Here is a 25,291-nt window from a genome sequence, read left to right as displayed (position 1 = left end):
CGGTGTTCGTTGATTGATAATTTCATTTAGTCTTGGATTTTCCTCGGCTGGAGGCAGCACCGAGACACCAAAATCAATCGAAGGGCAACACTTATTTTCCTCTACCATATTATTATCAGTTCGTATCTGTCTTGTTTGATGAATATAAGAAAGAAGAGTGTTCGTTCGATAGCTGCTCCAGATATGTATAGACCCTCAGTGCTGTAGATCGTCCGGGGTATTCATGATCCAAGGGCTAATTCCAGGTCTGGGATTTCCGATGCGTAAAAAATGGGGTTCCGAGCACGGTTTCCTCGATCGCCGATGACTGCAAGCCAACTAACAGATTGACCAGAAGAGGCTTTAAGGGAGGGGGGAACGCTTGTCATTGTGACAGTAGGGCGCCTAGTAAGCTTCTCGATATCTTGTGATCCCTTTCGTAGACCAGACCCAGGCGGTCATACTTTTTGCACCAACCGCCCCTCACGGCTGGCCTCTCTGGAAATTAGGGTGATTTGGAGCCAAAGAGCTTAAATCGGACCTTTGTTGTGGTTCGCAGGTCGTCGATCCATTGGCCGCCGTTGTAGCACGGGAGGGCGAGCGGCCACCTGAATGGCCATTGCGGCGGGTGTCCATCGCTCAATCCTTCCCACCCCCTCATGCCTTCTGACTTCTTCAGACTTCAGGTAGAACCTCGCAAGGGACTCATCACGGACACGTGCGTCCAGCTCCTGCTGAAAGATTTCCCTTTCCTGGTCCCCATTAAAGGCGCACCTCGCCTCCTTTAGAGCCCACCATGTTCTTCCTATCTGTACACCATGGAGACCGCCCCTCTGCTGTCGAGCCATCCCCATGCTCCTAAGCAGGATCGCGATCAGTTCCCCAGTATCTTGGCAGGCAAGAAGATCCTGTTGGCTACCGAGTCATGGGGCCCCGTAAACGGCGTCAGCCGTACGACGCGCAGTCTCGTCGAATACCTGCGAGCAAATGGCGCTGAACTCATCTTGGTCGCTCCGCATTTCAAGGGAGATATAGCGCAGCCTATGACGGATTGGGAGCGTCGTCTGCCTGGATGCGCTCTTCCCTATAACCCGGACCTGACGGTTGTCTATCCCTTTCATATCAAGGATATCTACCGGAAGTCCTTTCAACCGGACTTGATCTACTTGGCTAGTCCCGCTTCGCTTGGGTTCCAGATGTTGCTCCAAATTCGCCAGCTACGGTCTCCGCCGCCAGTGCTGCTGAACTTCCAGACCGATCTATCGGCTTACTCTGAGATCATGCTCCCGTCGCCGCTGGATCAATTCGGGGTCTGGCTGCTGGCTACCGTCCAGGGCTTTCTTTTCCGCTCTATCGCAATTCATACCATCTTCTACCCCTGCGCGGCGATTCGTAACTACCTCGAACGAGCCGGGGCTCCAGCCGATCGACTCTTCTCTCTCGGGCGCGGCGTGGATACCGCGTTGTTCACCCCTACAAAGCGAGACGATGCTTTCCGGCGGGCAATTGCTCCCAACGGGGAAATCATCTTGATCTGCGTGTGTCGAATCGCGCCGGAGAAAGGGTTCGAGTTCCTGGCCCAAGTCGCTGTGCGTTTGGCTGCGGACAAGCTTCCCTTCAAGCTGCTAGTCGTGGGAGGCAACCGGAACCCCGTGGTCGAGAATCGCGTGAAGCGGCTGTTTGACTCCGTTTCTCATCACGTTGTATTTACCGGGTTCCTCACCGGAGATGCTCTGGCTCGGGCCTATGCCTTGGCGGATCTATTCCTTCATTGCTCGATCACCGAGACCTTCGGGTTGGTGGTCCTCGAAGCCATGGCCAGCGGGCTGCCCGTGATCGCGCGCGATCAGGGTGGTCCGTCTGATATCATTCGACATGGCCAGACAGGCTACCTCGTTCCTCCCAAGGATATTGAGCAGTTTCTTGCCTTGACCCGCCGTGTTGCGAAAGACACGGTACAACGCAAAGCGCTCGCGGCGGCCGCCCGCGAGTATGCCGATGATACGACGTGGGAGAAGATTAACCGCCGTGCGGCATGGCAAATGGCGTCCGCGCTGTCCCATACAGACCAAGAATCCCATGGCCCCCGCCTGCAGGCTCGGCCTGGATTCTTTGCTTCGGCCTCGGAGAGGATACGATTGTGGCTGGCTATGGGAATCGTGTATCTGATGTGGCTCATTGCAGTGGTCCCTTTGATCGTGCACGGGCATCGCTTCGTTCCTCGTATGCTGCAGAGTTTACGGAATCAATTTCAGCAGCCTCGAACGCTGCCTAACTGATACCCCCTTTCTTGCTTGCTTTTCTTTTCTTTTCTTCTTTTTGTCTATTTCTGGCAATCAGTTTCCTCTCCTTCCGTGTGTGCACAGGTCGGTTGATCCAATTACGAAGAGTTGATATCCCACATTTTATCTATCCAATGTTTCGGTTCTTTTTCCCCCTTTTCATCCTAAGTCTCGTTTTCACAATTGTGATACATAGAGGACTGTTGCAGTTAGCCAATATATCTAGTAGTACTACACCAAGAATAAAATTCAAAACAAGATCTGAAAGCCCCATATTTCCGACATCGAACAGTGTCAACGTTCAACCCTGAGACGCATTGCCATTCCCGCAGGCAGCTCGTATTATAGACGCACTGGCGCAGTGCCAAGAGGCACCAAAACGTGGCCCTCAGCCACTAGCGACTTAAGACTCGATCGACCACCTGCATAATCTGATCAGATTCGTAGGGTCACGGTGGCAGTCTCCACCAGTCGCTTCACCAAAACCCCCCTAGTGGCCACAAGATCAACACATTCGGAAAAGTCATCAGACGCATCAAGCTGTCCTCGTCGGCGATCTTCCTGGAGCGATCGTTATACAAAAGCTCCCCTTCTCGTACACATCCCGTACACACGCAGGGGCTGGACTACAGCCAGCAGTCGGTCAATCCTCCTCGCGAGATAATGACCAGCACTACCGCCGGGCTGCATGCGAGCATAGTCGGGTTGATGATCTGGCGCGTGCCACCGGTCAGCGGACGATGCGAACTGATAATGTGGCCTTCTCGCAGCAAGACGTCCAGCCAATTGATAGGATTCAGCTCGAACAGATCATATGCCAGCCGGCAGCCGTGAAAGATCCGTGCCGCCAATCCGGCCAGCCCCGACGCATCCTCACCGCCGGGCCATGCAGAGGCATGCCCGGCCCTCGATGTTAGAATTTCCCCCTCGCGCACGCGGTTGTACACGCGATGGAGCTTGCGGTTTATTGTTCGGGTTTAATGCCACCGCGAACTCGGCCACGGCCTCTGGAGAATAAGGGCGGGGGACGTTGGCCACAACCCCAGGCTTTCGGCCGAAGCACGATCGATGTGATTTGAAGCCTGCGCCGCGCAGGAGCACGGCGCGAACGCCCTTGGGCAGGGCTTGGAGCTGGCACGTCCAGGGTATCGTTCACAAAACACGCAGACCGCATTGCACCCTTGCGCCAGCGGAACGGTCTCTTCCGATAAGGCAAAGGCATGGTACTGGATGTCGCAGAGATCCGTAAATCGCCGGTCAAGCACCTCGTCCAGATACTTCGCGATCATACGATTTGGCACTGAACCCGACTTCAATGCTTACATCGTTTGTTTTTTTCGACTTTGAACGATGTCGAGGTATAGTTACGTACCAGCTAGCATTACACTGAAGACATGAGGGGTAACAGATTTCTATTGGTGGATGCCCATAGTCATGATGCCATCACGGGTATTGGCTATAGTATAACCGCAGGGGGGAATGAACAACCTTACCAGCACGGGCAAGAACTATTTTGCTTCAATACTTATTGTTGACCGCAAACAGCATATCTCCTATAGATCTCGCGATCGAGATCCAGGGGGGGGCGGAACATTCCGAATGCGGAATATTGAGGAGAAACGGGATGCTGACAAAACCCCATACGCCAGTGGAGATGAGGCTCGTGCTCACGGCTTTGGAGGGGGATGTACAAGTACAAGCAGCGCTGATGCATTCATTACATAGACCGTTGCAAGCGGTGAGGCAAAGGACGGGAATGGCGCGCAGCATATCAGGTCTGCTGAAGTTTGGCGACCGGTTTAGGTTTACGGGGATGCATCTCCAAATCCCGCGGTATGGAAAGTCTAAATCTAAACCGGGGAGACCAAGTCGCCTGGGAGAGAGATCGGCTACGACATACGACATACCACCCTCGGTTGTCTATTTGATTACATGTAACTCCATAATACTCCATACGCTGTGTCTATTTCGATTCTCAGAGTGAAGCCCCGTGCCTAGAACGCCGGAACCGAGGCGAACGCCTCGAGGAAGGAGCTTCTGGATGATTACTTCTTTGAGAAAGTCGTCGCTGCTGATTGGTGGATCCGCAGTTTGCGCTGGCCCGTCTCCGCGGGGCCCCAAGGGAGTCACGCGACCCCTGATTGGCCTCAGCGACTGCCTTCCACCAATCACAGCCTTCTGATAAGCCAGAAACGCCACTCGCAGTGTGATTGGGTGGGTATGGGGGGGCCCGGCGTCACTAGTGAACCTTGGAATTGAGACATCGGCCGGAGCTGCTTTTTTGGAGTTGGAGAGCCTCGTGTGCACAGTTGCTGGGTCGAGGACTGTAGCAGAACTCGTGGTTGACCAACCCCGTACGCAGTCGGCATCATGTACGTCAGTTCCCTGGCGTAAGTTGATGGCAGTCGCCTCCATCAAGTCATGCTCGGGATCTGACCGTGAAGAACGCTGATCGGCAAAAGAAGCGGTCAAACCCCGCTGCATGCACGAATAGACACTAATAGACACTACCCCAAACGAAAAGGATCGGGGTTCTGCGGAGCAAAGGTGTTGCACTAGCGAGGCTGTCGGGTGTCGTCCGTTCTATACTGAGATCCCGCTGGCCCGATGCTCGGCGGATAATCATGCAGCGAGGATTGGCTCTTTTCCGCAAGTTTACGTGACCAAGAGCCCATGTACTGGTACTTCCATCGTTTGGCGTCTATACTCCGTTTGCCCTTTAAATGAGTCCGTCCCGCTGGGGGGAAACTTCTGGGCAATCGCCTATTCTCTATCCTCCTTCCGATCTTATTTGCCCTGTAGATTTACGCTGCATAACCCCATCTGGGCAGGAAACCGAAATTCCAGAAAGAATCCAAACAAAAATAAGAAGGGAAAAAAAAAAAAAAAAAAAACGCCAAGTTTGCCTCCCGATCAGCGCCCCCTTTCAAGTCCGGCTCGCCGGGTCTCTAGCCTCAACGCTCCTTCAGATCTCCACTTGCTCGGCCATTCACCGTGTATCTTTTACTACCGACCTTTTTTGCCCCTCGAAATATCTCATGGCTGTTAGCCACTTCCTTTAAACATCTCTCTCTCCCTGTGCCTGTTTCCCCAACTTTTCCTCTCCCCGACCATCTTCCGACCTCCGACCTCCGACCTCATGGCTACTCACGTCGTCACTGCGCCTGCGGGCAACCAGATCTCCGTCTATGGTCACCCGTCTCCTACCAACTCCACCACCACCACTCCTTCCAACAATTCTCCTACTTCCCCCCGCCTGAACACCGCCGCGTTGCATCAACTACCACTGCAGTCGCGCCAGCTGCGTCCTCCCAAGGGCCCGCTCTATGTCCCAGCCGCCCTGCGCCCAACTGAGCGCCCTCAGAAGTCCTCCCCCATCACCCCCTCCGCGCAGTGTCCACGGTTCCCTGGACAGTCTGAACGAGGACACGGAACCCATTAGCCGCCGATCCACCATGGAAAGCAAGAGCAGCGGCGTCAGCAAGGTCGCAGAGCATGAGTGGATGAAAACCGAGCAGCTGGGGGAAGTCACCGGCCAACCCACCCGTGATCACTGGAAAGTGAGTATCTCCCCGTCCTTCACCCTCTCTTGAAATCCTCTCGGGGGATGCCCACTTTATAAGTCTGCGAGGGTCAAGATGGCGTACAGACCGCTCGGAATGTCGTGTTCAATCACGCCATTCGGTGAATATGGCGCATACGCATCTTCCCTTACAGGCCGAGGACTGGGGACTTTAAAGGGAAAACAAAAATACAATAATAGCCTCGACACGATTGCTAACTTTTTTTTTCCCCCAGGCGGATGCTGCGTCTCCAAACTGTGACTCGCCTACTTGCCGCTCATCTTTCGGAATCTTCCTTCGCCGTCACCACTGCCGCCATTGTGGCCACGTCTTCTGCTCTTCCCACACTCCTCATGTCGTTCCCCTTGACCAAGATGCGCGTTTCCATCCCGAGGGCGTTCCTTCACGCGCTTGCGACCTCTGCTGGAGTGCCTTCCAGCGATGGGAGGAAACCCGCACAGATCGCCTGAACAAGATCCAGAGCAACATGAACTCCAAGGGCGAGGATGAGACCCAGGCCGAAGACCTGGAAGGTAGCCAGGACTCAAATCGCGCTACGCTTCAGCCTACCCTTGACCAGCCTACCGAAGTCGCTGCTAGTGTGCCCCGCGACTGGAACTGGAGTACCTTCTAATTGCGTCCCGTTCTCTGGCACTATGCTCAGCGGGCCTGGGGTAGGGCCTCTTAATTCTCTTTTCTGACGCGTTTCGCCTTTGGTTTGCATGTTATTGATTTCACGATCATCGCTATGGAGTTCCTTCGGATTACGGTTTATGGATTATGGGTCCTGGATCATGTTCTGTTTGCCTGTGCTTTTTCTTTTACATGGTTAGAGGTCTTTTGCTTTTGCGTGCGGCTCCGATACGTCGACCGCCTTCTGCTTTTCTGATACCCCGTCATTCGTCTCGAGGGATGACCTCTTTCTCATTATCGCGATTTTTCTTCCCTACCCTCATAGCACTGGTGGTCGATTTGCAGGCTTGAGGAATATGACAGGGTCTCTATGACAGGGTCTCTATCTACACTGCTAGATCTCCCCATCAGTCCAGGTTCTGATTCAAGTCCCCTTTCTTCTGCACATAGATCTTATAGAATTTACTTACCTTGATGCTCGTTTCCATTGTCTAGCTCTGCTCCCTAGTACTAGTAGTTAGGCCCGCTGCACTTCCATCCCGGGAGTTTCACCAATCACAACTTCGACCCCTTGCTAGGATCCAAGGCAGTATCTACTGTTGACCACCAGGGGTAGTTGGGCGAACTATCTTGCCTAGGATCCGTCTGGAACTCCGGCTGGCGTTTCTCAAGAAACGAGTTGACCCCTTCTTTATAGTCCCTTTCTGGTGTCAATGATCTTTTGTCCCAGGTCAATCCAAGGTCCCAAGAGAATGCGCTTACCGCTGTCCAATCATATGATGGAAGACTCGTGATTCGAGCAAATGCGCCGCCTCTGGGGACGCCGGCCCTTCCCACATCAATGCTCGACTCATGGACGATGCCAGCGGGCTCACGTTCGTCGCCATCTCATGCGCGAGGTCAAGGGCGCGCGGCAGGACCTGAGCGGCATCCGAGATGGTCTCCATGAAGAGGCCACCAAAATACTGGGGAGTGGAGGGTACGTGCCGCCAGTGGAGATCAAATACATGGCTCGCGAGAATCCGATCAGACGAGGCAGAAAGTACGAGGCACACGACTCGATCGTCAAGCCGCGTCGGGTGAAAACAAATCCATACTTGCCCTTTGCGTGACAAATTCTAGATCCTGTCAACCCCGGTTCGTCCGTTCGCTGTTGTGCCACTTTGTGCCTTTCCCGGAGGAGGACAAGCAAACCTGGCTTCCTCACTTACCGAATAGCAGCTGGCAGGGTCATGGTCATGCCCACGCCCACGGCCGACCCTTGAAGTGCCGCTATCGTGGGCTTGTGGCATCGGTGCATAGCAAGAGCAACACGGCCGCCTCTAATCAATCGTCAGTCACCGACCTTTCTCTTCAACATGAATTGTTGCATGGAAGTATTCACATGTCCCGAAAGTCCACGGCCGGTCCTTTGCCATCTCCAAAGCCGATGGTCAGATCTGACCCCGCGCAGAACAGCCTCCCGGTTCCTGTCAACACCACTACCCGTACACGAGGGTCGAGGTGGAACATCTGATAGGCCTGGGCGAGGCTGTCGGCCATTTGTGGGGTGAATGCATTGTTTCTTTCGGGTCGGTGCAGCGTGAGGACCACCACTGGCGTAGCCACGGGGGCTCCAGGAGGGTCGTGGTATATCTTGACATGAGTGAGATTGAGGGTCTCGTAAGATGTAGGAATGTCGGTTGATGCCATTTATGCTAAGAGGTAGTCGGATACAGAGACTCGGCATCAGCTATGGCCCGGTGCCGTATTTATGTATCAGGTAGTATGCCCTCCACGCGGGCATTCAAATGACTGATCCAGTGCTTGGATACCTCGGTTACCGATGGCCCGGGGGAATGCCCCATGTGTGAACCTTCCAGGCCTCCAAGTCCGGGGCTGGAGGGTTCTGCAGATCATGCCCATATCGACAGCTTGAAATTATGGACTGGATTTGAAAAATTGCCGGGGCTGCGCATCTGTCCCAAATCCAAATTGATACTGTGGAAAAGGTTTCTCGACATTGAGTGTAGTAGTATCCCGAATATATATAGGAACAGCTAACACTAGCACCGGGAAAGATACTTCTGAGGTCACGTTCGCAAATCGATCACGATGGATTTGGATTTTCGGACGATATGATAGCTCTCCAAGCAGTACACATCTGGGCGTCACAATTGGAAAATGAATTCACCCATTCAGACGGAACCGTGGGGGTTTCAAGCTGCAGATGTACGCAGCTAATGCGGGCGATATGATTGGTGGCCAATGATCTACAGAACGACCATGATTTATTCTCGCTTCAACACTTTCTCGATTCATTTCAAGTTGCAGGCTATACACCAGCACTAGGAGATGAAATGCAACTACTCAACCTGGAATCTAGGGTAACATCTTTCAACTTCGCCACGATGCCATGCAAGTAAATAGCTTGCTGTGTACTCGCAGCACTCCCCGCTACCAATCACGTGATCAGAATCAGGTGACCCACCTCACCTCATCCGACGCAGATGAAGACATCGATCTGTCTGTGTCGTCGCTCTGAATTACACCGCAACAATGGCCGGCCCTAGCAAATGTGAGTGCAAGATTTGAGTGTCCCTGTGCTGACGATCTGATGCTAACCAATTGACTCCAGCTCTGGTCCTTGACCCGGCTCTCCAGAAATACTACGGTACGTGATCCTTGCACCCCGTCCTCTGCCCATTCCCGTGAACCGAGTCCAATATGCAGCTGCATGGTCTCAATAAAGTGCACCGAGTGTGGCTTACAAAAGGGTCCATCGCGACACTGCAACCGCAAGATCTGGATCGGCTTCCCCGCCCATTGACAAGCAGACAAGCAGCCACTGACTACGTTTCTCGACAGAACTCAATGCCAACCGTTACAAGTACTTCCGCTGGACTCCTCGCCATGCCTGGCTGTCATTTGTCTACATGGGCCTGATTCCAGGTGTCCTCACATACTTGACCTTGAAGACCGAGGTATGCGCGTGACTTCTCATACCCCGAAGAGGGGGGGGGGACCGAAAGATATGACACTAACCCTCCAATGCAGGGCAAGTATGAGCTTCGGGGCAAGCGGAGAGGTGATACCATCGCAGAGTGGTAAATCATGAGCGCGCGATGAATCGTCTTCGCGTGGACTGCGAGGAACCAAGTGATGGCGATATTCCGCGCCTGGCCTAGTGTTTTCCCACTGGGTGCCGAGGGTGCCGTGGGAGGTCCCTTCACAAGATCGACCTCCTTTTCTTTTCAAGTTTCCGACCATGAGCTCACCGTGGCTGAGCTATGTACCGTACAGCAAACATATACCGCATTGATTTCTTCTGTTCCTTGTTCGCTTCGCCCAAGATGGCCAGACTCTGGAGAGACCCTACTCTAGTTAAAGTATTGAAATTGCCATGACCCTCCCCTAGCATGTAAGCAGCTTCAAGGGACCGGGCTCAAGCTGTACTCTGGTACTGCAAAGAAATGACTCCATTCAGAATTCGGTTTGAAATAAGCATGTGTCTTGCTCCCAACTCCCCCTTCACTGTAGGAACCCAGCTCGTCAGCTCGTCAACAAATCAGTTAAAAAAAAACTATTTGAGGTATCCGTCCACTCGACTAATCGTACAATTCTGTAATTCTCGTAATCCCTTTGATGACGGCTGTGGATACCAAGAAGATCAACCATTTTCTTGCCTAGTATTCCAAAGTGATCTAGTACGGCGCCCATCCCCGACGACCACCCCTCGCCCCGGTCCGTCAGGGAGCCGTTCGCCTCGTTTCCAGTCCCCAGGCGGCAGTCTTGGAGGTCCATCACGGTCACCACCGCGAGGACCACCGCCACGGCCAGGCCGTCCAAACCCATTATCCCGGAATGCACGCATCCCACCCCCACCAGGGCCTGACCCCGAACCACCACGAGGTGGAGGAGCAATCGACCCGTCCTCCAGAGGAGGCACGATCGCACACTCCACGTAGTCGCCGACAATAAAGCGGGCGTCCTGTAAAGCTTTGTCGGCATCCGAGCCCTGGAAACGCAGCGGACCGGGGCGAGAGACTGATTCTCCCGCCGCATCTGCTTCTTCCTCATTGCGATAAGGGCTCTCTCGTGGCGCGACTATCACACTCCCAAGCTCCCTACTGACGTACCGACCGCGCGCGTCGGGGCCCATCATCGCGGCGCTTTTGGCATCGGGGTATATCAAGCGGAAGCAGAGGCGCGTTCCCACAGGTGGATCGGGCAGCAAATGAGGAAGTGTGCTTGTAAGAAGCTGTGAAAGTTCTCGGAGGGTACAAGATTGCCATGTGTAGATCTCGAGGTGAGGTGGGAGTGTCGCGGCAGCTGGCGGAGGGGAATGGGCGCGAATCGCATTTGGTCCACTCATTGGGCCGCCCCGGTAGCGGGACGGGGGCGGGATACTGTAGTCAGATAGGTGGTGGAAGCTGTTGGTGCGATAGAAGAGCTTGAGGTGGAAGGGCGTGACTTCCTGGCGGTTGATGGTCTTGGGTCCATCGCGAGCTGCCATGATGGGCGCCTTTTTGTACGTCGCGTGAAGCACAAGGAAGTTGAAGGAGGCGCGACAAACACTGGCTGCTTTAAATGTAAGCTGGAAAGTAACGATTGCGAAAGGAGATCTTGCGCCAGGTACCAGGAGTGGGTGGGGGGGAAGAAGAGGACGCGAGGAGTCGTGAAAAAAGACAAGGTCCCGATGCGGTCGAAGCTCCGCGAAACGGTTGGAGCCCGAGCTGTTGCGACAAACAGCTTTCCACCTTTTTCTCTCCCCCCGACAGACTCTGCGCCCTCCTCAACTCACAAGTCTGGATTTGCTAAAATCCTCATACCCGAACGGAAAGCACATTCCTCTCAAGCTACGAACTGGGCGAGTCACGAAATTATTATCGCCAAGGCAGTGATCCTGCTCTGCCCCCCGCCACCATGGATTTCGCTGCTCTCATGTCCAGGGAGATATCCAAAGCCAAAGGGCAGGATCCATCTACAAATTCCGACGTTCAGAAGGACGACAAGCCCGCGCCTACCAAGAAGTACATGCGGCGAGGAGAGCAGGAAGCTGCGCGGGTCGCCGCCTACAAAGAAGAACAAGCACGATTAGAGAAAGAGCGCGAAGAGCGGCTAGCCAAGAAACGCAAGGCGGAGGAGGAGGAAGCCGAGCGACGCCGGGAGAGGGAAGAGAAGAAACAGAGACTGGCAGAGGAATCGAAGAAGAGAAGACAGGCCATTGAAGAAGCGGCCGAACGTGAACGCAGACGCCGACTCGGCCTACCGGAATTGCCAGCGAAGAAAGACACCGACGACACCGACAATGGAGCTACAGAGGACGACATCGCAGAAGAGGAATTGATAGAGAAACTCCGGGAGATGGGCGAGCCCTCCAAGCTTTTTGGAGAGAATCATCGGGCGAGACTTGCTCGATATCGACGTCTGGCCCAACGCTCTGCCATGGCGCAAAAATTGACGGATGGGCCGATTCCCACCACCTTAGAGCCCGTGCCGGGTGGACAAATGATCATCCCGGCCAAAATCCCCAAGGAAGCGGACGATCGTCTGTTCCTCTTCCGACAACTCGCCTCCTATTTCAATATGGTTCTCTCCGAGTGGGAACTTGCACTGTCAAAACGAGACGTCGCCGTGCGGGAAAGTTTCCAAGGCAGGCAAGCATATAACGCTATGGTGCAATCACGAGAGAATATGAAGCCTCTCTTCCGGCGATTCGAGAAAGCCGACCTGGAAGACAGCTTACTCGAACCCATTGTCGAGATTGTGCATAAGGCGCAACAGCGGAAATACGTTGACGCCAACGACGCTTATCTGCGAGTGAGCATCGGCAAAGCGTAAGTGAATGTTCAGCCCATCTTGTTCGGCCCACATATCTCCGTTGCTAACTGAAAACTTCTAGGGCATGGCCCATCGGTGTGACCATGGTAGGTATCCACGAGCGCTCTGCCCGTGAAAAGCTGCATGCCGGCGACCAACAAGCGCATATTCTGAGCGACGAAGCCACTCGAAAGTATCTCCAAAGCATCAAGCGCTGCCTGAGCTTTGCTCAGGTGCGTTGGCCACCGGAGGATCAGTTGCAGATTATGGGTTAAAAGCACGGTTGAGATGACAAGATGTTTCCCATTATTATTGGGCGCATTACGTGCCCTCTTTATGCGAGCTGAGTCCTTTCCACGAAGTATCTAGCTCATTACAAATCGGCCATAACCAAATGTCTATGCGTCATAGCGATCTCCATATCTCATATACCCTTGAATGAATTTTTGCCCGACCCTCCCAGCTCTAATCGAACAGGGAGGACGCGTAATTGAAGAGATCAAGCGTCGCTTTGGCATTGATGGCCTTGATAGCGGCCTCATAATACGGGATTGTCTGCCCATTGTAGTCGCAGCTGTAACCCTTCACGCCAATCGTCACTGTACCCAGAGTGCCCGAGCCGGTCAAAGCCTCGTCGATCAGCTTCTCGGTATCCAAGCTGCCCCAGAAGACGGTGCTGCTGACATCCTGTTCAAGCATCACGTTGGGGAGATCGACGTAGCCAAGCGGCGTGTCATCATCTCCTATTGTCAGGTTAAATGCAATATGTCCCTAGGTCACCGTGATGTTAGCTGGATCCATTTGGCCCCCCACCCCGGAAGAGCAGCATATTACCAGTTCGACTGTAAATGGGGTCGGGTTTTGAATGGTAATGGTGGCGTTGACATTGTACCCATTGACCTTTTCTTTCAGTAGATCGATGCCGGTGACATTGAAAGCCCCAGGGGAGTTCAAAAATTCTACAATGCAGTAAGCTTAAGACATAGATGGGCTCGAAGTAGACCTCGAAATCCTTACCAGTGACATTGTAACCTGGAATTGACAGACACATTAGCCCGGGTCCTACCAGTCCATTAGGGCCGCAGGAGGTCTCTTACCGTTCATTTTAATGGTCTTGTCGATGTTCAGGTGGGCCGTTGGCAAAGCTCCATACTTCAAGTCCGGAGTCCCTCTCACCAAGACCGAGAGGCTCTGGTTCGTCGCCGCCGCGATCGCCAGCTGCGACATACAGTCGACACACAACAGTTCGAGATCTTGGTCGATATCCAGCTCGACGCTGCCCGAGAACTCGATCTCGGGGACAGAAAACACCGCGAACTCTTGGTTTGTGCTCGGTTCCCGGAGAGACGCATTGAACGGCTCTAGATGGCCGCTCCCCGTGAATCCTCCTCCCGTTGCGATTTTGCTTTTCTGACTGAGATGGATGGCATTGGGTCGCGGGTTGGTGATGGCTAACCCTGTCTCGTTGTACTGGAATTTGTTGATGTACGCGTTCGCGAAATGAGGAACGCCTACATAGACTCTGGTTTCTCGTGGATGGGGATTGGTTATGCCTCACAAAATACAAAATCGGAGAAACTCACAGCGGCAGGACGGTCACCAGAACAACGACGATAATCACTATCCCATGCACCCACCACCATTTCTTCATATGAGCCGTGAAGCGCTGCCACAGCGTTGGCTTGACCACATCATCTAGGTCCGACCCTGAGCTCAGCGCGGTGTCAATGGCAGATTTGGACATGATGGACGTGCAAAGAGACGCTAAAGTCGAGGGGAAAGCCTAGTTATTTTACAATGATGACAATCTACCCCACGGGGGAGGGCCAGAGTGGATCTCAGGGGGCTCTTTCACATGAGGCCGTCGGCCAGTTCTTACTTGAGTTCGGCACGATATATTGGGGGGGGAGTAAGCTGGGGGTAAAATACCCATGTCTCGCACGGCGATCATAGTGAAACCATCCAATTCGGTGTTCGGGCAACGTATTCGCGAAGTCTTGATCCACCGAATACGCGATCAGCGCGACGATGCCCCCCCAATGGGGAGAGCACCGAGGCTGCGGAGACCCTGGACCCGATCTATCCAGGCGCTCACGCCCAGAGATTCAATCTAAACTGCCGCGAAAGCAATCTACGACGATGGACAGCCTGATCCACTTGTTGACTCGGCTAGATTTGTCGGATCGCTCTGCGTCTCCAAGCGACCAGGCGGGGCCGAATTGCTCGTAGGCTTTGCTCAGCGAAGAGCAACAGGGAAGTCACTATGATCGATTTGCCACAGTCCCCCCTAAATAGGGCAGTGCGCTTGCTCATGTTGCATTCTTTGCGAAGGACTTGCTCTTTCTGAAACTCGCTAACCGACTCCGAAGGACCAAGTGCACCTCCGAAGAGCTGGAAGCCCTAAAGCCCACCGAGCAGGCGACTTTTGAATACACAAGATACCTGTCGTAGCCCTGGCAGTGCTCGGGCTCAGCTTCAAAATGGGCCCGGAGTAAACTTTAAGGCCTGTGAATACTGCGTAGGCTGCCAGATGGGACCAACTACTAGGATTGGAGGAATAAACGTTTGAATGTCAGTTTGCGTGCAACGGACAGCCTGAGGTGGAGCGGACAAAGATCCACATACGCGAAAGGGAATCTTCCGAGGCTCGTTAACCTTTCGGTCTCAAGCGTGTGACTTGCAGTGCCATGTTGGCCCTGGCCACTCTCTGTTTATTGTTCCCTTTGTACTGGGTCTATAAGCCCCCCCGACGTGCTTATTCGCTTCTTTCAACGTCGTTGGCCTGACGTGCTGTTTCGGCACCCGGTGGCCCAGAAAGTGGTCGCGTTGACCATCGACGACGCGCCCTCGACTCAAACAGCGGAGATCCTCGATATTCTCAACCTTCACCATGCCACCGCCACGTTCTTTGTAATTGGTAGTCAAGTGCCGGGATCCGAGCAGATATTGGCCGACCTGGTGACGGCTGGGAATGAACTGGCCAATCATGCAATGCACGATGAACCATCTCGCGCGCTTCCCGACGCGACCTTAAGAGAGCAGATGCTGGCTGTGCAAGGCGTCATCCATGAAGCGTACAGGAGGGCCGGAAAGCCCGAGGGTCCTCGGGGCTGGTACTTTCGTCCCGGCTCGGGCTTTTTCAGCACTCGCATGCGGCGCTTGGTGGGGACGCTGGGCTATCAGCTCGTGCTGGGGGACGTTTACCCCCACGATCCGCAAGTACCATACCCTAGCTTGAATGCACGGCACATATTGAGCATGGTCAAGCCGGGGAGCATCATCGTCTGCCATGATCGCAGAGAGTGGACTGTGCCTATGCTACGCATGGTTCTGCCCGAGTTAGGACGTCGGGGCTACAAGGTAGTCACGGTCTCAAAGTTATTACAAGAGCCACTCCTGCCCGCATCATAGATTCTGGGCAGTGCGGCTTCAGGTTCGGATACTATACTAGTACATCCTCGTTTCTCACGAGATCTATATGTGATGATTTATCGTATGAGATCCCTCCACATGTTTCGAACGGCTGCCCACCAGCCAAAAGAAGACCCCTTGGTCGATGCTTTGCTGAGAGTTTCCTCCCGCGTAAGTTCTGAGGTACCATTAGGTAAACCTGGTGGCCATCGATGCCGTTCATCACGGTCAATGATGGAGAGTGGGGATGGGATGTCCCAGCACTTCCGCAGGTACTGGGAGATTGGTGTTGGCTAGTCGAACCATGGATGATATGCCTGGCTGCATCGACACAGCCTCCATAGGCAAATCGCACCAGCGAATCTCCAGTCAGACTGCCAATAATGTGCACACCCGGTGCGATTTCCAGGTTTTCATACGCCTTCGCGCGGAGCGTCTGCGCTGAGATCGGAGCGTTTACCGCGCCCGCCTGCCCGAGGACTTCCGCACTGAGTTCGGTATCTAAGTAGCTCAAAGAACCTCGCCGACCGGCCGCATAGACAAGACCAGCGACGGTACGTGAGAATTCTGAGCCATCAGCGCGGCGGAACGTGACGATGGCAGACTCGTTCTTGACGTCCACGGCTGTCACTTCGACATTGGCTACACCTTCATATAATTGACTCCAATCCCGACTCTCCCAAAAACCGGTGGATGTCACTCGACGGGTTTTTGGTCGGTTGCCCTCCGTTTCGGCCGCATCCAACGCGGCCCTTTTCATCAATCGGTACACCCCCGCATATTCGGGATAAGCTTGCTGGTGGCATCCTCGCAAGGGAGATGGTCGATCCTCTGGCGACCATCTGAACACGTGAAGAATCTTTTGGTCTGGAGATGCGGATAGGATCGCATCTGCAGCGGAGAAGCCAGAACCTATGACCAGTAAGGGCACTGCGGGGGTCGACGAGGTTTGCAGCAAAGGACGAAGAACGGGCCCGGGCGGAAGGGCCTTTGAGAAGATTCCACTCGCGAGCACCAATCGCTTGCAATGGAGATCGTGTGACTTGATATAAAAGCCAGTGGCCGTGCGCGTGATGCCGCTCAACTCCTCCCCGCACCTAAAAACATCATCGATCTGGGCCGCTGCCGGATATGATTGGAAGTAATCCGTGATCTCGCGCCTTGTCGGGCGGGTGTACGGTGGTAACTCCTGGCCCGTCAGTTTCTGATAGTGCTCCGCGAACGAGTACCCGGGCAGGGAGAGCATGGCTGCATAGCTCAACGTTTGGATATCCCAGCTGGCGCCGAGCGTATCTTCCGTCCATTGTCCCCCGGGAATCGCGGACTTTCCGAACACCAGGTGGGGAACAGCCTTCTCCGGCATATGGCGCCATTCCACGTTGGAGTCGTCGCTCGAGACATCGATATCCAGGCTGGGTCGCACTAGGGTATCTAGGAGCACGTTGATGGGTAACGCCTGCGTGGAGTAGGACAAGCGCGACGCCGCGAAGTGCGCCGTCAGGGCATCCACATCGGCTTGCAGGATATTCGGAGTGGACTGTAGTTTGGCATCCAGTAACGGATCTGGATGTGGGGGATCTGAAGTGTAATATGGAATATGGCCATGCAGAATGTAGGACAGGATCATGGCCGACGGCCCATTGCCTGCAATATTTCTTTTTAGCATCCCGGCTCGCACCAGATCCCAGCGATGCAGCTGCTTACCGACTACCACTGCGTCCGTCTCCATTAAGCGTCTCAAAGGACTTGCTTCATACGGGGCATTCTGGGGGAAAGGTTGCGATCACTCCGCGGAGGGCGGAATGCACGGGAAAACACTTCGATTGATTATAAACCCTATAATCCCAGAGACGCCGGTGGGGAGGGGGCAAAGTGGGGAAATCCAGACGGACATGAAATCACAGTTACCGGCTGATTTGGGGTTGATGACTGAGACTCGATCGTCTCGCCCGGCCGTTTTATGGGGAACGAAATCCGGATGCATGTACCCGCTGCCCCGCTCGAGGGGAGAAGGGGGGGTTTTACTGGGAGATCGGAGATATCGTATACCAATTGGCCTCTGATCTGGATGCTACCAGCCCTCTCAAAGGTCACCACTTGGACTTCTCCTCTGCATCAGATACAGCCCTAAACCCTACTTTCCTAATCCGGGGGGGGAAGCAGCTCCAGATCTCCAGCCTTTCCCCAAAGGATCTCCAGTCCCCGTATGCGTCGACGAGATTCGACTGAGATTCCGCTCATCTGATCGCGCTCCCTGCGATGTATCATCTGGCGAAGTCGCTATATCTGTATGCGACCAGTAAAGAAGGTACAGGCGCCCCCGTCGTCCCCAAACATTGGGGGCTCCCCGCTTACCTTGTAAACAGAATACTCGGTCCTTCTATCAGGCCTGGACAATGCCGGCAAGACCACCCTCCTGAGCCAAATCAAGGCTCTGTATCAGCCTCGCGCCGACGGTGCCCCCGCGCCCAACCCCGGAAAGACCGTCCCGACCGTCGGCCAGAACGTCGCAACCATCTCTTTACCCGATATGAACCTCAAGATATGGGATGTTGGGGGTCAAATATCTATGCGCGGCCTCTGGCAAAGCTACTACAGCAGCTGCCACGCCATTATCTTTGTGGTGGACAGTACCGACGTCGGTCAAGACCCCGATATCACGCGACTGCCATCTGCGCCCGGCCGACGCCCCAGCTCCATTGCTGGCCCCGCGCGAAACTCTACCAACGGGAGCGAGCTGTTCACAGAACAAACGGTGGGGATCAATGCCGGGATGAGTGACTTTGGGCGCTTGGACGAATGTCGGCAGGTGCTGGAGTCCGTCCTGCAGAACGCAGACGTTGCCGGGGTTCCTATCCTGGTTCTAGCCAACAAACAGGATCGGGAGGACTGTGTGGAAGTGGTTCGGATCAAGGAGGGCTTTGTCCGGAAAGTCTTCGAGGGTGAGACCGGAAGCGGGGTGAGAGACAGTCGTGTGCTGCCGGTCAGCGCGCTTCTCGGATCGGGGGTTCAGGCGGCGGTCGAGTGGGTGCAAAGTCGAGTCAAGTGGAATAAGGAAAGTCGACCCCCGGTGATGCGGTGATTTTTGGTCGGAATTTTGGAAGGATTCCCCTTCGCACATACCGATGATTTGCATTCTGGCGTTTTGTGAATGGTCACACTTTTTGTCATTAATATACCAATCGAATTTCTAATGTGAGTATCATGATGTATAGCTAGTTCTATATCTTCGAAATCTAAAGAGGGCCGGATGATTATATATCACTATATCAATATATAAGATTGCACGTCTACCTAGGCCCCGGTACTATTGTGGTTCGTACCTGAGTACTTCTCCCTTTTACCCGCAGAGAGAACCCAGGGTTCGGTACCTCAGGGGTTTCTCAGCAGCTACGGTCTTGCCGAATTCCAATTCATGCACCAGTGATTTCAAATGAAGGGGGAAAAAAAGAAGAAAAACTTGAAGTCGGTGGAGTTCATAGGCCGGTGCAGCACCCGCCAATGGGCGCCTAAAGCGGCCGAGAGGCTGTAGACCCACCCTGATGATACCCAGATAACCTTGTCGCAATGAAGTCAGAGCGTTTGCTCAACTTCCAGTTGAACATGGCAGCAATGGATTCTGACGCATGAGCATTCCACTCCGGGCCCAGTCCACCTTCTAGCAGCTCTGGACAGCTTGTCTTTGGGTCCGCTAGGATTCGGGTTCTGGCTCTTCCCCACATACTTGATGTCACTTCCTCTCCAGTGGCTCGATCAATCTTGGTCCTGCACAGGAAGCCTCTACGTCAAACGAGAGCAGATCGATGCATCCAGCTCCGAGCTCAGACATGTTTTCTGACTAGTGGGGTGTTGACAGCTTAGTCACCAACCAAACGAAGCAGCTGTTAGTTAACTGGTCCAATTAACGAACTATGAAGTCAGTCGTGCTCTCTTTGACGTCACTACCTGGAGTAGTATCCTCGTGAGCAAGTATAAAGAGGCGGCTAAATAACAACGTGTATGAGTCCTCACTGTCTACCATCGTACCTCTCGTGCACGATACAATTCCATCTTCACAATGAGCACCTTGAACAACGTTGATTCTGTTGCCAACGCCAAGCAGGGCTCCTTCAAGCCCTCCATTGCCCCCGACGCTCCTCAGACCACTAAGGGTGTAAGCGTGACCATCAACTCCGCAGGAGCAAGGCAGATACTGATGTACCATTCCAGCACAAGCCCGGTGTGAAGGTCAACGAAGCCGACCAGCGCCCCGAATTCCATATGGAGACACACCCTCCGGGGACCGCCCCCGCCAGCAACTCCTACACACCCAATGCCGACGAAACTGGTAGTCAAGCCAACAACCCCAACGTCCTCGGTAGCCAAGACAAAGAGGCTACCTACACTTCTGCTGGAGACACTTTGATGGGCGCGACTTCCCAAGATGTGCACACCGGCCTCGGCAAGCCTCTGCAGGGCCAAACAAATGTCGAGTTAGCCCACGATGGAGCCCACGGCCGAAAGAAGCAGACATCGGGTCTCGAGGGCGTGGGTGCTTCTTCGGGCGGTCGAGGCATCGAACGCCAGTTCCCCGACCAGCGTGCCTTGGAGAAGGAAGAAGGAGCTGCTGCCGGTACTCGCGGCAACAAGGCCGACCGTGCTGCCGAGAATATGAACCCAGAGCCCGCCGAGACCATGGATCGGGAGTGGAAGTACGAGCCTACCACCAAGCGTAACTAATTTTCTTTTTTTTGTTCGATGTATGAATACTGTGCTTCGGGCGTCTGCATGACACGGGATCTGAGCACTTATGGTTGAGCACGAAATCGTCTAGCGCATTACGAGACCAATGAACAATCTGGTTTTCTGGAGACAAGGGTATCATATGCACATTAAGAAGTAGGGCAGGCGAAAAGCATTGCGGAGGTGTAATCGCTCCGCCGTCGAGAGATTACGCGTGGACGCTGGAGATATATGGAACTATGATCCCAGACTGTGGTTCCTGGTTTGGCTCCGGTCGGTGCTGACTCGAGACTTGCCGGCAGGCTGCTTCTTGGGCCAACTCCGCGCAATATCGATATTCGCCCGAGGAAACCACATCTCCAGAAACACATAAATCAAGAAGTCAATGACCACACAGAGACAAAAGAGCTTGCCTGCCCATACACCGCATCCGTAGTACCGTTTCAATCGGTCGATTAGTGCGAAACTGCGGACACGGTCCCCACTTGCCTCCCAGCCCTGGCCGGGGTAGTAGCCATAGAATTCTTCAGGGCTTATATCGCCCGTGACGCCTTGGTAGACACGTTCTGTGCGCTCCGCCACATCTTGCCAAGAGTACATCATTTTGACCTGGTCGTGGAATCGGTCCGTTCGCACCTTATTCGAGCGCAAGGCTGCGATGGCTTTGCCCGTGGCAAAGACTAGATCATCTTCTTCTGGCTTCGCGAAAGTGGTCATATGCTGCGGCAGCACTTCGGGGATTCCCCCTACTCGAGTACACACCACGTACAACCCGCAACTGGCCGCTTCCACAATAACTGTCCCGAATGCCTCCGTGAGACTGGGATGGAGGTAGATGTGACCGCGTACCATGACATCTCGGACCTCTTCGTGTCTGATAGATCCAAGCATCTCCACTTTGTCTTGAAGCACATTTCTTTCGAGCATTTGTTCCAGGTCAATTGCCTTCGGCCCGGAGCCTGCGATGATAAAGCGAATATTCGGGTTTGCGGCCAAAATTCGGGGGATGGCGGCGATCAAAAGATCCGTTCCTTTATTATAGAAAAGACGAGAAATGACAACAATGGTAATGGTATCGTTTGGCCCAATGGGTGTGGGCGCGGGCCGAGGGTCTGGCGATCCCGTTATTGACTGGGACCCCCGGGGATTGTACGATAAAGGGCGAAAGTTTTCTGCAACCACGGCATTCGGAATGACCGACACCATCAATGGATCCAGCGATGCTCGGAGGACGGTGTTCTCCTTGCTGCAAGAAAAGAAAAACACGGTCAGCATTCCCTCTAGGATAAAGCAACCACTCGCCAGCGTACCAAGTGTGGCTGACACAAATTGCGTGATCCACATCACTCAAAGTGAACTTGAGGAGTTTGTTAGTCAAAATGGAGCCTGCATCGGCGAATCCGAAGAGCGAGTGATCGGTGAAGACGGTTCGGAGACCCATAGTCCTAGCATGGAGGATGGCTTCTGCACAGAAGCTACTCAGACTAACATGACCATGGACAATTTCGATCTGTTCGCGAATAATGATGTTTCGGAACATCGGAAAGAATGAGAAGACGGTTGGGAATGTTGTTTCGCGATAGATGACGAAAAATGGAACATGGTAGACTTTGAGGCCGTTGGTGAGATACCGTACCCCCGTTCGCCCTTTGTATGCATGAGTGATGATGATGACTTTATGTCCACGGTCGATCAATTTCTGACGATCGGTGTTAGAGACTCATCCGCTCAAGGGTCAGCGAAATGTTGCAATATGCTTGCATACCGAGGACACTTGGTAGATGTGGCTTTCGACTCCCCCTATGATGAATTAGACCGAGACCAAAGGTTGACAGGCATGTGGAGAGACATACCCGGCTGAGGGAAGAAGAAGTCGCTAACCATACTAAGCGCATGGCGGGAAAAGCCCCAGATTAGCCTACGAACGATACAAAAGATCTCAATCGGACTCACGCAATGTTATACGGCATGGTTGCGGTAGCTTTGAGGTGATGGATTCCAATAGAATAAGGCAGCCCGGGTCTTCAACACTCTCTCCATTCCGTAGACATCATCCGCTGGCCTTGAGGCTGCAGTGGCGTCCTATTCTATTCCTTACTCCCCGGCTTTGCTTTTCAATTCTAGAGTCGAAAGTCGATGGATTCGACGCGCTCCGCGATCGATGATGGGCGGACGAACGGGCGGAAAGACTAGAATAGTTTAGTCCCAAACTTTCATGCCGGCAGTAAAAAAACATGGATCCCGCAATAATTTGATCATCCAGTTCACGGCAAGGAAGGTGAACAGCCCACGATCACAGTTGGATCGACAGTAGCTGGGTTTCCCCCCCAACAAAGATGACGAGCCCTTCAGAGCCAAAGTCCCATAAACGAAAACGGGAGATCGAGGCATCCGTCCTCGTTACACCGATTGACGCCAAGGAACACAAAAAACGCGATGCTGCACTCTCCGCAAGAACAGACGACAGCAGCACCGGAAAGCAAAAGAAAGTGAAAGGCACGACTCGGAGAGAGGATTCGCCAGTGTTGTCTTCAGATGAAATGACGGTTCTGCCTAAACACAGCAAGGAAAACTCCGCAAGCAAGTCGAAAGAGAAGAAGCGCAAGAGCTCTAGCAAACGAAGCGCATCGCACAACGATATGGAGTCTATGCAACCAATATCACCGCAGTCTGATGCAGAAGATTCTTCAGATGGTATCAATCAAGTTGATGACAAACCTAAGACCAAGCATGCAAGAATATTGTCCAAATTCGAGCGCACCAAAAGTGCCGCAAGCAAGAAGCTCAAGACCCAAAAAGTCGATCTCGAGCCCCCCCGCTGAAGGTACAGCTGAGCCTGTGATTGCAAAGGGCCTGGAGCCATTACCACAACCGGAGAATCCACCCGAGGTGGAAGAAACTCCTACGTATTCATCCCTCCCCGCCTGGTTAGCCAATCCCATCCGCACCTCGGCGAAGGAGCGTGCTCCATTTTCAGAGTTAGGTATCAAACCGGAATTATTGCATACACTTGAGCAAAATGGCTACAAAGAGGCATTTGCGGTTCAGTCGGCGGTAATTCCCCTTCTTCTAGAAGGTGGCAAAGCCCATCCCGGAGACTTGTGCATATCTGCTGCTACTGGATCGGGAAAAACGCTTTCCTATGTGCTTCCTCTCGTTACATCTCTCAAGCCAAGACCTGCTTCTCGCCTGAGAGGTATGATTGTTGTACCGACGCGAGAGTTAGTGAAACAAGCGCGTGAAGCTTGCGAACTCTGTGCGTCCGGGTCTCGGCTTCATGTCGGGAGCGCGGTCGGGAACGTCGCCATCAAAGAGGAACAGAAACTTCTCATGCGTGTCGACCAGATTTACAATCCCGCAACTGTTGCACAGCGTCAGCAACGAGGACTGCAGGGGAATGACTGGATGGATTTCAGCCTCGAAGATTGCGTGACCGAGGCGGTTGACTCCACCGGGTTTCTTCCTGGCTATGTCCAGCGGCAGGAGCCTAATGTAGATATTCTCATCTGCACTCCCGGTCGACTGGTAGACCACCTTCGCTATACTAAAGGCTTTACACTCAAACATCTAGAATGGCTTGTCATTGACGAGGCTGATCGTCTATTGAATGAAAGTTTCCAGGAGTGGATCGACGTGGTCATGGGATCTCTGGATGCAAGGCAAGCACCTGAAGCCTTTGGACCTGGCGGAAAGTTGCTCTCCACTCTTGGCCTTGCAGTAGAGACGAGGCCCCCAAGGAAGGTGATCCTGAGTGCCACAATGACTCGAGACATTTCGAAGCTCAATTCATTACGCTTGTCGAACCCGAAGATGGTCATCATCGGTGCTGATCAAGCAGCGGACTCTGAAGATGCTATTCACGCGGATGCCCACTTTGCCCTGCCTCCTACGTTACATGAGCATATCGTTGCCGTGGGTGATGAATCTCAGAAGCCTCTTTACTTGCTGCGCCTGCTTCTATCTCACATCCACATCGATGTCGATAGCAAAATTGGGTCTACTGCAACCTGGTCAGAGTCGGATGCGGATTCAGACAGTACCAGCTCTGATGAAACCAGCTCAGACGAATCATCTGACGATGAGACATCTTCTTCTGGGTCGGATTCGGGTTCGGATTCGGATAGCACTTCAGACTCAGATTCGTCTAGCGATGAATCTTCTAACTCATCAAGCGGTTCCGATTCTGAAGCCTCATCAAAATCCGAGAGTGTCGAGCCTCGGGGCAAAGCGCCCCGTACCACTGTATTGATTTTCGCCAAGTCTTCTGAATCCGCATCGCGACTTTTCCGCCTAATATCACTTCTCCATCGTCCCCTCGCCAATCAAATGGGCACGATTATCAAATCGAACAAGTCTTCCGCATCTCGCAAGACCTTGACTGCGTTCCGCCAAGGACGGATCTCCGTGATTGTGGCAACCGATCGTGCCTCTCGTGGTTTAGATTTGCCATCCCTAACGCACGTTGTGAACTACGATGTCCCAACCAGTGTCACGACTTATGTACATCGTGTTGGGCGAACCGCCCGTGCCAACCGTGAAGGCTCGGCTTGGACTCTCGTTGCCCATCGCGAAGGACGATGGTTCGCAAACGAGATCATGGCCAACACCGAAGGTCGGATCACACGCAGTGCGGGCGCCAACCGAGTTCAAGTGAAGCTTGATTCCCTGAAGGCGCTTCAATCGACGTATGCCGATGCTTTGGATAAATTGGAGCGGGAAGTGAAGGTTGGCAAGACGCCTAAGCCGCGATCATCCTCATCCTAGGCAATAATGCAGCCTGAGCTGTATAGGACTACTATATTTCTTTAAGGATTGCTTCCAATAGTTTATGCATAGCGCCTCTCACCATTTGGTTGAATGTGAAATGAGAAGAAGTTGTCCACCAACGGACATGGTGTC

General features: G+C 53.5%; 14 protein-coding genes across 14 annotated transcripts; 8 read left to right on the top strand and 6 right to left on the bottom strand.

Annotated features, from left to right (window-relative positions):
- Positions 1 to 797: 797 nt before the first annotated feature.
- On the top strand, positions 798 to 2,258 carry N7468_007731 (glycosyltransferase family 4 protein; the record flags this gene model as incomplete). Its single annotated transcript, XM_058477027.1, has 1 exon — positions 798 to 2,258. The coding sequence occupies one exon, from the start codon at positions 798 to 800 to the stop codon at positions 2,256 to 2,258; it is 1,461 nt and encodes a 486-aa protein (XP_058329917.1).
- Positions 2,259 to 2,887: 629 nt separating this feature from the next.
- Positions 2,888 to 3,550, bottom strand: N7468_007730 (uncharacterized protein; the record flags this gene model as incomplete). The annotated part of the gene is made up of 3 exons (XM_058477026.1): positions 2,888 to 3,217; positions 3,264 to 3,392; positions 3,431 to 3,550. 3 exons carry the CDS (start codon positions 3,548 to 3,550, stop codon positions 2,888 to 2,890), a joined length of 579 nt encoding a protein of 192 aa, XP_058329916.1.
- A 1,850-nt stretch (positions 3,551 to 5,400) lies between these two features.
- N7468_007729 (FYVE zinc finger domain-containing protein) lies at positions 5,401 to 6,458 on the top strand (the record flags this gene model as incomplete). Its single annotated transcript, XM_058477025.1, has 3 exons — positions 5,401 to 5,627; positions 5,656 to 5,821; positions 6,060 to 6,458. 3 exons carry the CDS (start codon positions 5,401 to 5,403, stop codon positions 6,456 to 6,458), a joined length of 792 nt encoding a protein of 263 aa, XP_058329915.1.
- Positions 6,459 to 7,012: 554 nt separating this feature from the next.
- N7468_007728 (Enoyl-CoA hydratase AKT3-1) lies at positions 7,013 to 8,149 on the bottom strand (the record flags this gene model as incomplete). The annotated part of the gene is made up of 4 exons (XM_058477024.1): positions 7,013 to 7,157; positions 7,220 to 7,468; positions 7,669 to 7,779; positions 7,842 to 8,149. The coding sequence occupies 4 exons, from the start codon at positions 8,147 to 8,149 to the stop codon at positions 7,013 to 7,015; spliced, it is 813 nt and encodes a 270-aa protein (XP_058329914.1).
- Positions 8,150 to 8,995: 846 nt separating this feature from the next.
- On the top strand, positions 8,996 to 9,547 carry N7468_007727 (uncharacterized protein; the record flags this gene model as incomplete). Its single annotated transcript, XM_058477023.1, has 4 exons — positions 8,996 to 9,014; positions 9,075 to 9,110; positions 9,305 to 9,420; positions 9,494 to 9,547. 4 exons carry the CDS (start codon positions 8,996 to 8,998, stop codon positions 9,545 to 9,547), a joined length of 225 nt encoding a protein of 74 aa, XP_058329913.1.
- Positions 9,548 to 10,106: 559 nt separating this feature from the next.
- Positions 10,107 to 10,952, bottom strand: N7468_007726 (SAP18 family protein; the record flags this gene model as incomplete). Its single annotated transcript, XM_058477022.1, has 1 exon — positions 10,107 to 10,952. One exon carries the CDS (start codon positions 10,950 to 10,952, stop codon positions 10,107 to 10,109), a length of 846 nt encoding a protein of 281 aa, XP_058329912.1.
- Positions 10,953 to 11,362: 410 nt separating this feature from the next.
- N7468_007725 (mRNA splicing protein PRP18) lies at positions 11,363 to 12,534 on the top strand (the record flags this gene model as incomplete). The annotated part of the gene is made up of 2 exons (XM_058477021.1): positions 11,363 to 12,276; positions 12,342 to 12,534. 2 exons carry the CDS (start codon positions 11,363 to 11,365, stop codon positions 12,532 to 12,534), a joined length of 1,107 nt encoding a protein of 368 aa, XP_058329911.1.
- A 190-nt stretch (positions 12,535 to 12,724) lies between these two features.
- N7468_007724 (DUF3712 domain-containing protein) lies at positions 12,725 to 14,003 on the bottom strand (the record flags this gene model as incomplete). The annotated part of the gene is made up of 5 exons (XM_058477020.1): positions 12,725 to 13,030; positions 13,094 to 13,218; positions 13,277 to 13,291; positions 13,357 to 13,781; positions 13,843 to 14,003. 5 exons carry the CDS (start codon positions 14,001 to 14,003, stop codon positions 12,725 to 12,727), a joined length of 1,032 nt encoding a protein of 343 aa, XP_058329910.1.
- A 1,247-nt stretch (positions 14,004 to 15,250) lies between these two features.
- On the top strand, positions 15,251 to 15,670 carry N7468_007723 (chitin deacetylase CDA4; the record flags this gene model as incomplete). The annotated part of the gene is made up of 1 exon (XM_058477019.1): positions 15,251 to 15,670. One exon carries the CDS (start codon positions 15,251 to 15,253, stop codon positions 15,668 to 15,670), a length of 420 nt encoding a protein of 139 aa, XP_058329909.1.
- A 31-nt stretch (positions 15,671 to 15,701) lies between these two features.
- On the bottom strand, positions 15,702 to 17,399 carry N7468_007722 (uncharacterized protein; the record flags this gene model as incomplete). Its single annotated transcript, XM_058477018.1, has 1 exon — positions 15,702 to 17,399. The coding sequence occupies one exon, from the start codon at positions 17,397 to 17,399 to the stop codon at positions 15,702 to 15,704; it is 1,698 nt and encodes a 565-aa protein (XP_058329908.1).
- Positions 17,400 to 17,929: 530 nt separating this feature from the next.
- On the top strand, positions 17,930 to 18,752 carry N7468_007721 (ADP-ribosylation factor family protein; the record flags this gene model as incomplete). Its single annotated transcript, XM_058477017.1, has 2 exons — positions 17,930 to 17,978; positions 18,037 to 18,752. 2 exons carry the CDS (start codon positions 17,930 to 17,932, stop codon positions 18,750 to 18,752), a joined length of 765 nt encoding a protein of 254 aa, XP_058329907.1.
- A 975-nt stretch (positions 18,753 to 19,727) lies between these two features.
- Positions 19,728 to 20,389, top strand: N7468_007720 (uncharacterized protein; the record flags this gene model as incomplete). The annotated part of the gene is made up of 2 exons (XM_058477016.1): positions 19,728 to 19,823; positions 19,880 to 20,389. The coding sequence occupies 2 exons, from the start codon at positions 19,728 to 19,730 to the stop codon at positions 20,387 to 20,389; spliced, it is 606 nt and encodes a 201-aa protein (XP_058329906.1).
- Positions 20,390 to 20,629: 240 nt separating this feature from the next.
- On the bottom strand, positions 20,630 to 22,362 carry N7468_007719 (phosphatidylinositol N-acetylglucosaminyltransferase subunit A/GPI3; the record flags this gene model as incomplete). The annotated part of the gene is made up of 5 exons (XM_058477015.1): positions 20,630 to 21,638; positions 21,703 to 22,091; positions 22,158 to 22,192; positions 22,246 to 22,277; positions 22,346 to 22,362. 5 exons carry the CDS (start codon positions 22,360 to 22,362, stop codon positions 20,630 to 20,632), a joined length of 1,482 nt encoding a protein of 493 aa, XP_058329905.1.
- A 366-nt stretch (positions 22,363 to 22,728) lies between these two features.
- On the top strand, positions 22,729 to 25,156 carry N7468_007718 (putative ATP-dependent RNA helicase DBP6; the record flags this gene model as incomplete). The annotated part of the gene is made up of 2 exons (XM_058477014.1): positions 22,729 to 23,190; positions 23,243 to 25,156. The coding sequence occupies 2 exons, from the start codon at positions 22,729 to 22,731 to the stop codon at positions 25,154 to 25,156; spliced, it is 2,376 nt and encodes a 791-aa protein (XP_058329904.1).
- Positions 25,157 to 25,291: the final 135 nt, after the last annotated feature.

Source organism: Penicillium chermesinum, assembly GCF_028974085.1.
Source record: "Penicillium chermesinum strain IBT 19713 chromosome Unknown utg000005l:1.0-4115287.0:1.0-4118363.0, whole genome shotgun sequence".
NCBI classification, from domain to species: domain Eukaryota; kingdom Fungi; phylum Ascomycota; class Eurotiomycetes; order Eurotiales; family Aspergillaceae; genus Penicillium; species Penicillium chermesinum.
This window is presented reverse-complemented; position numbering and strand designations above follow the sequence as displayed.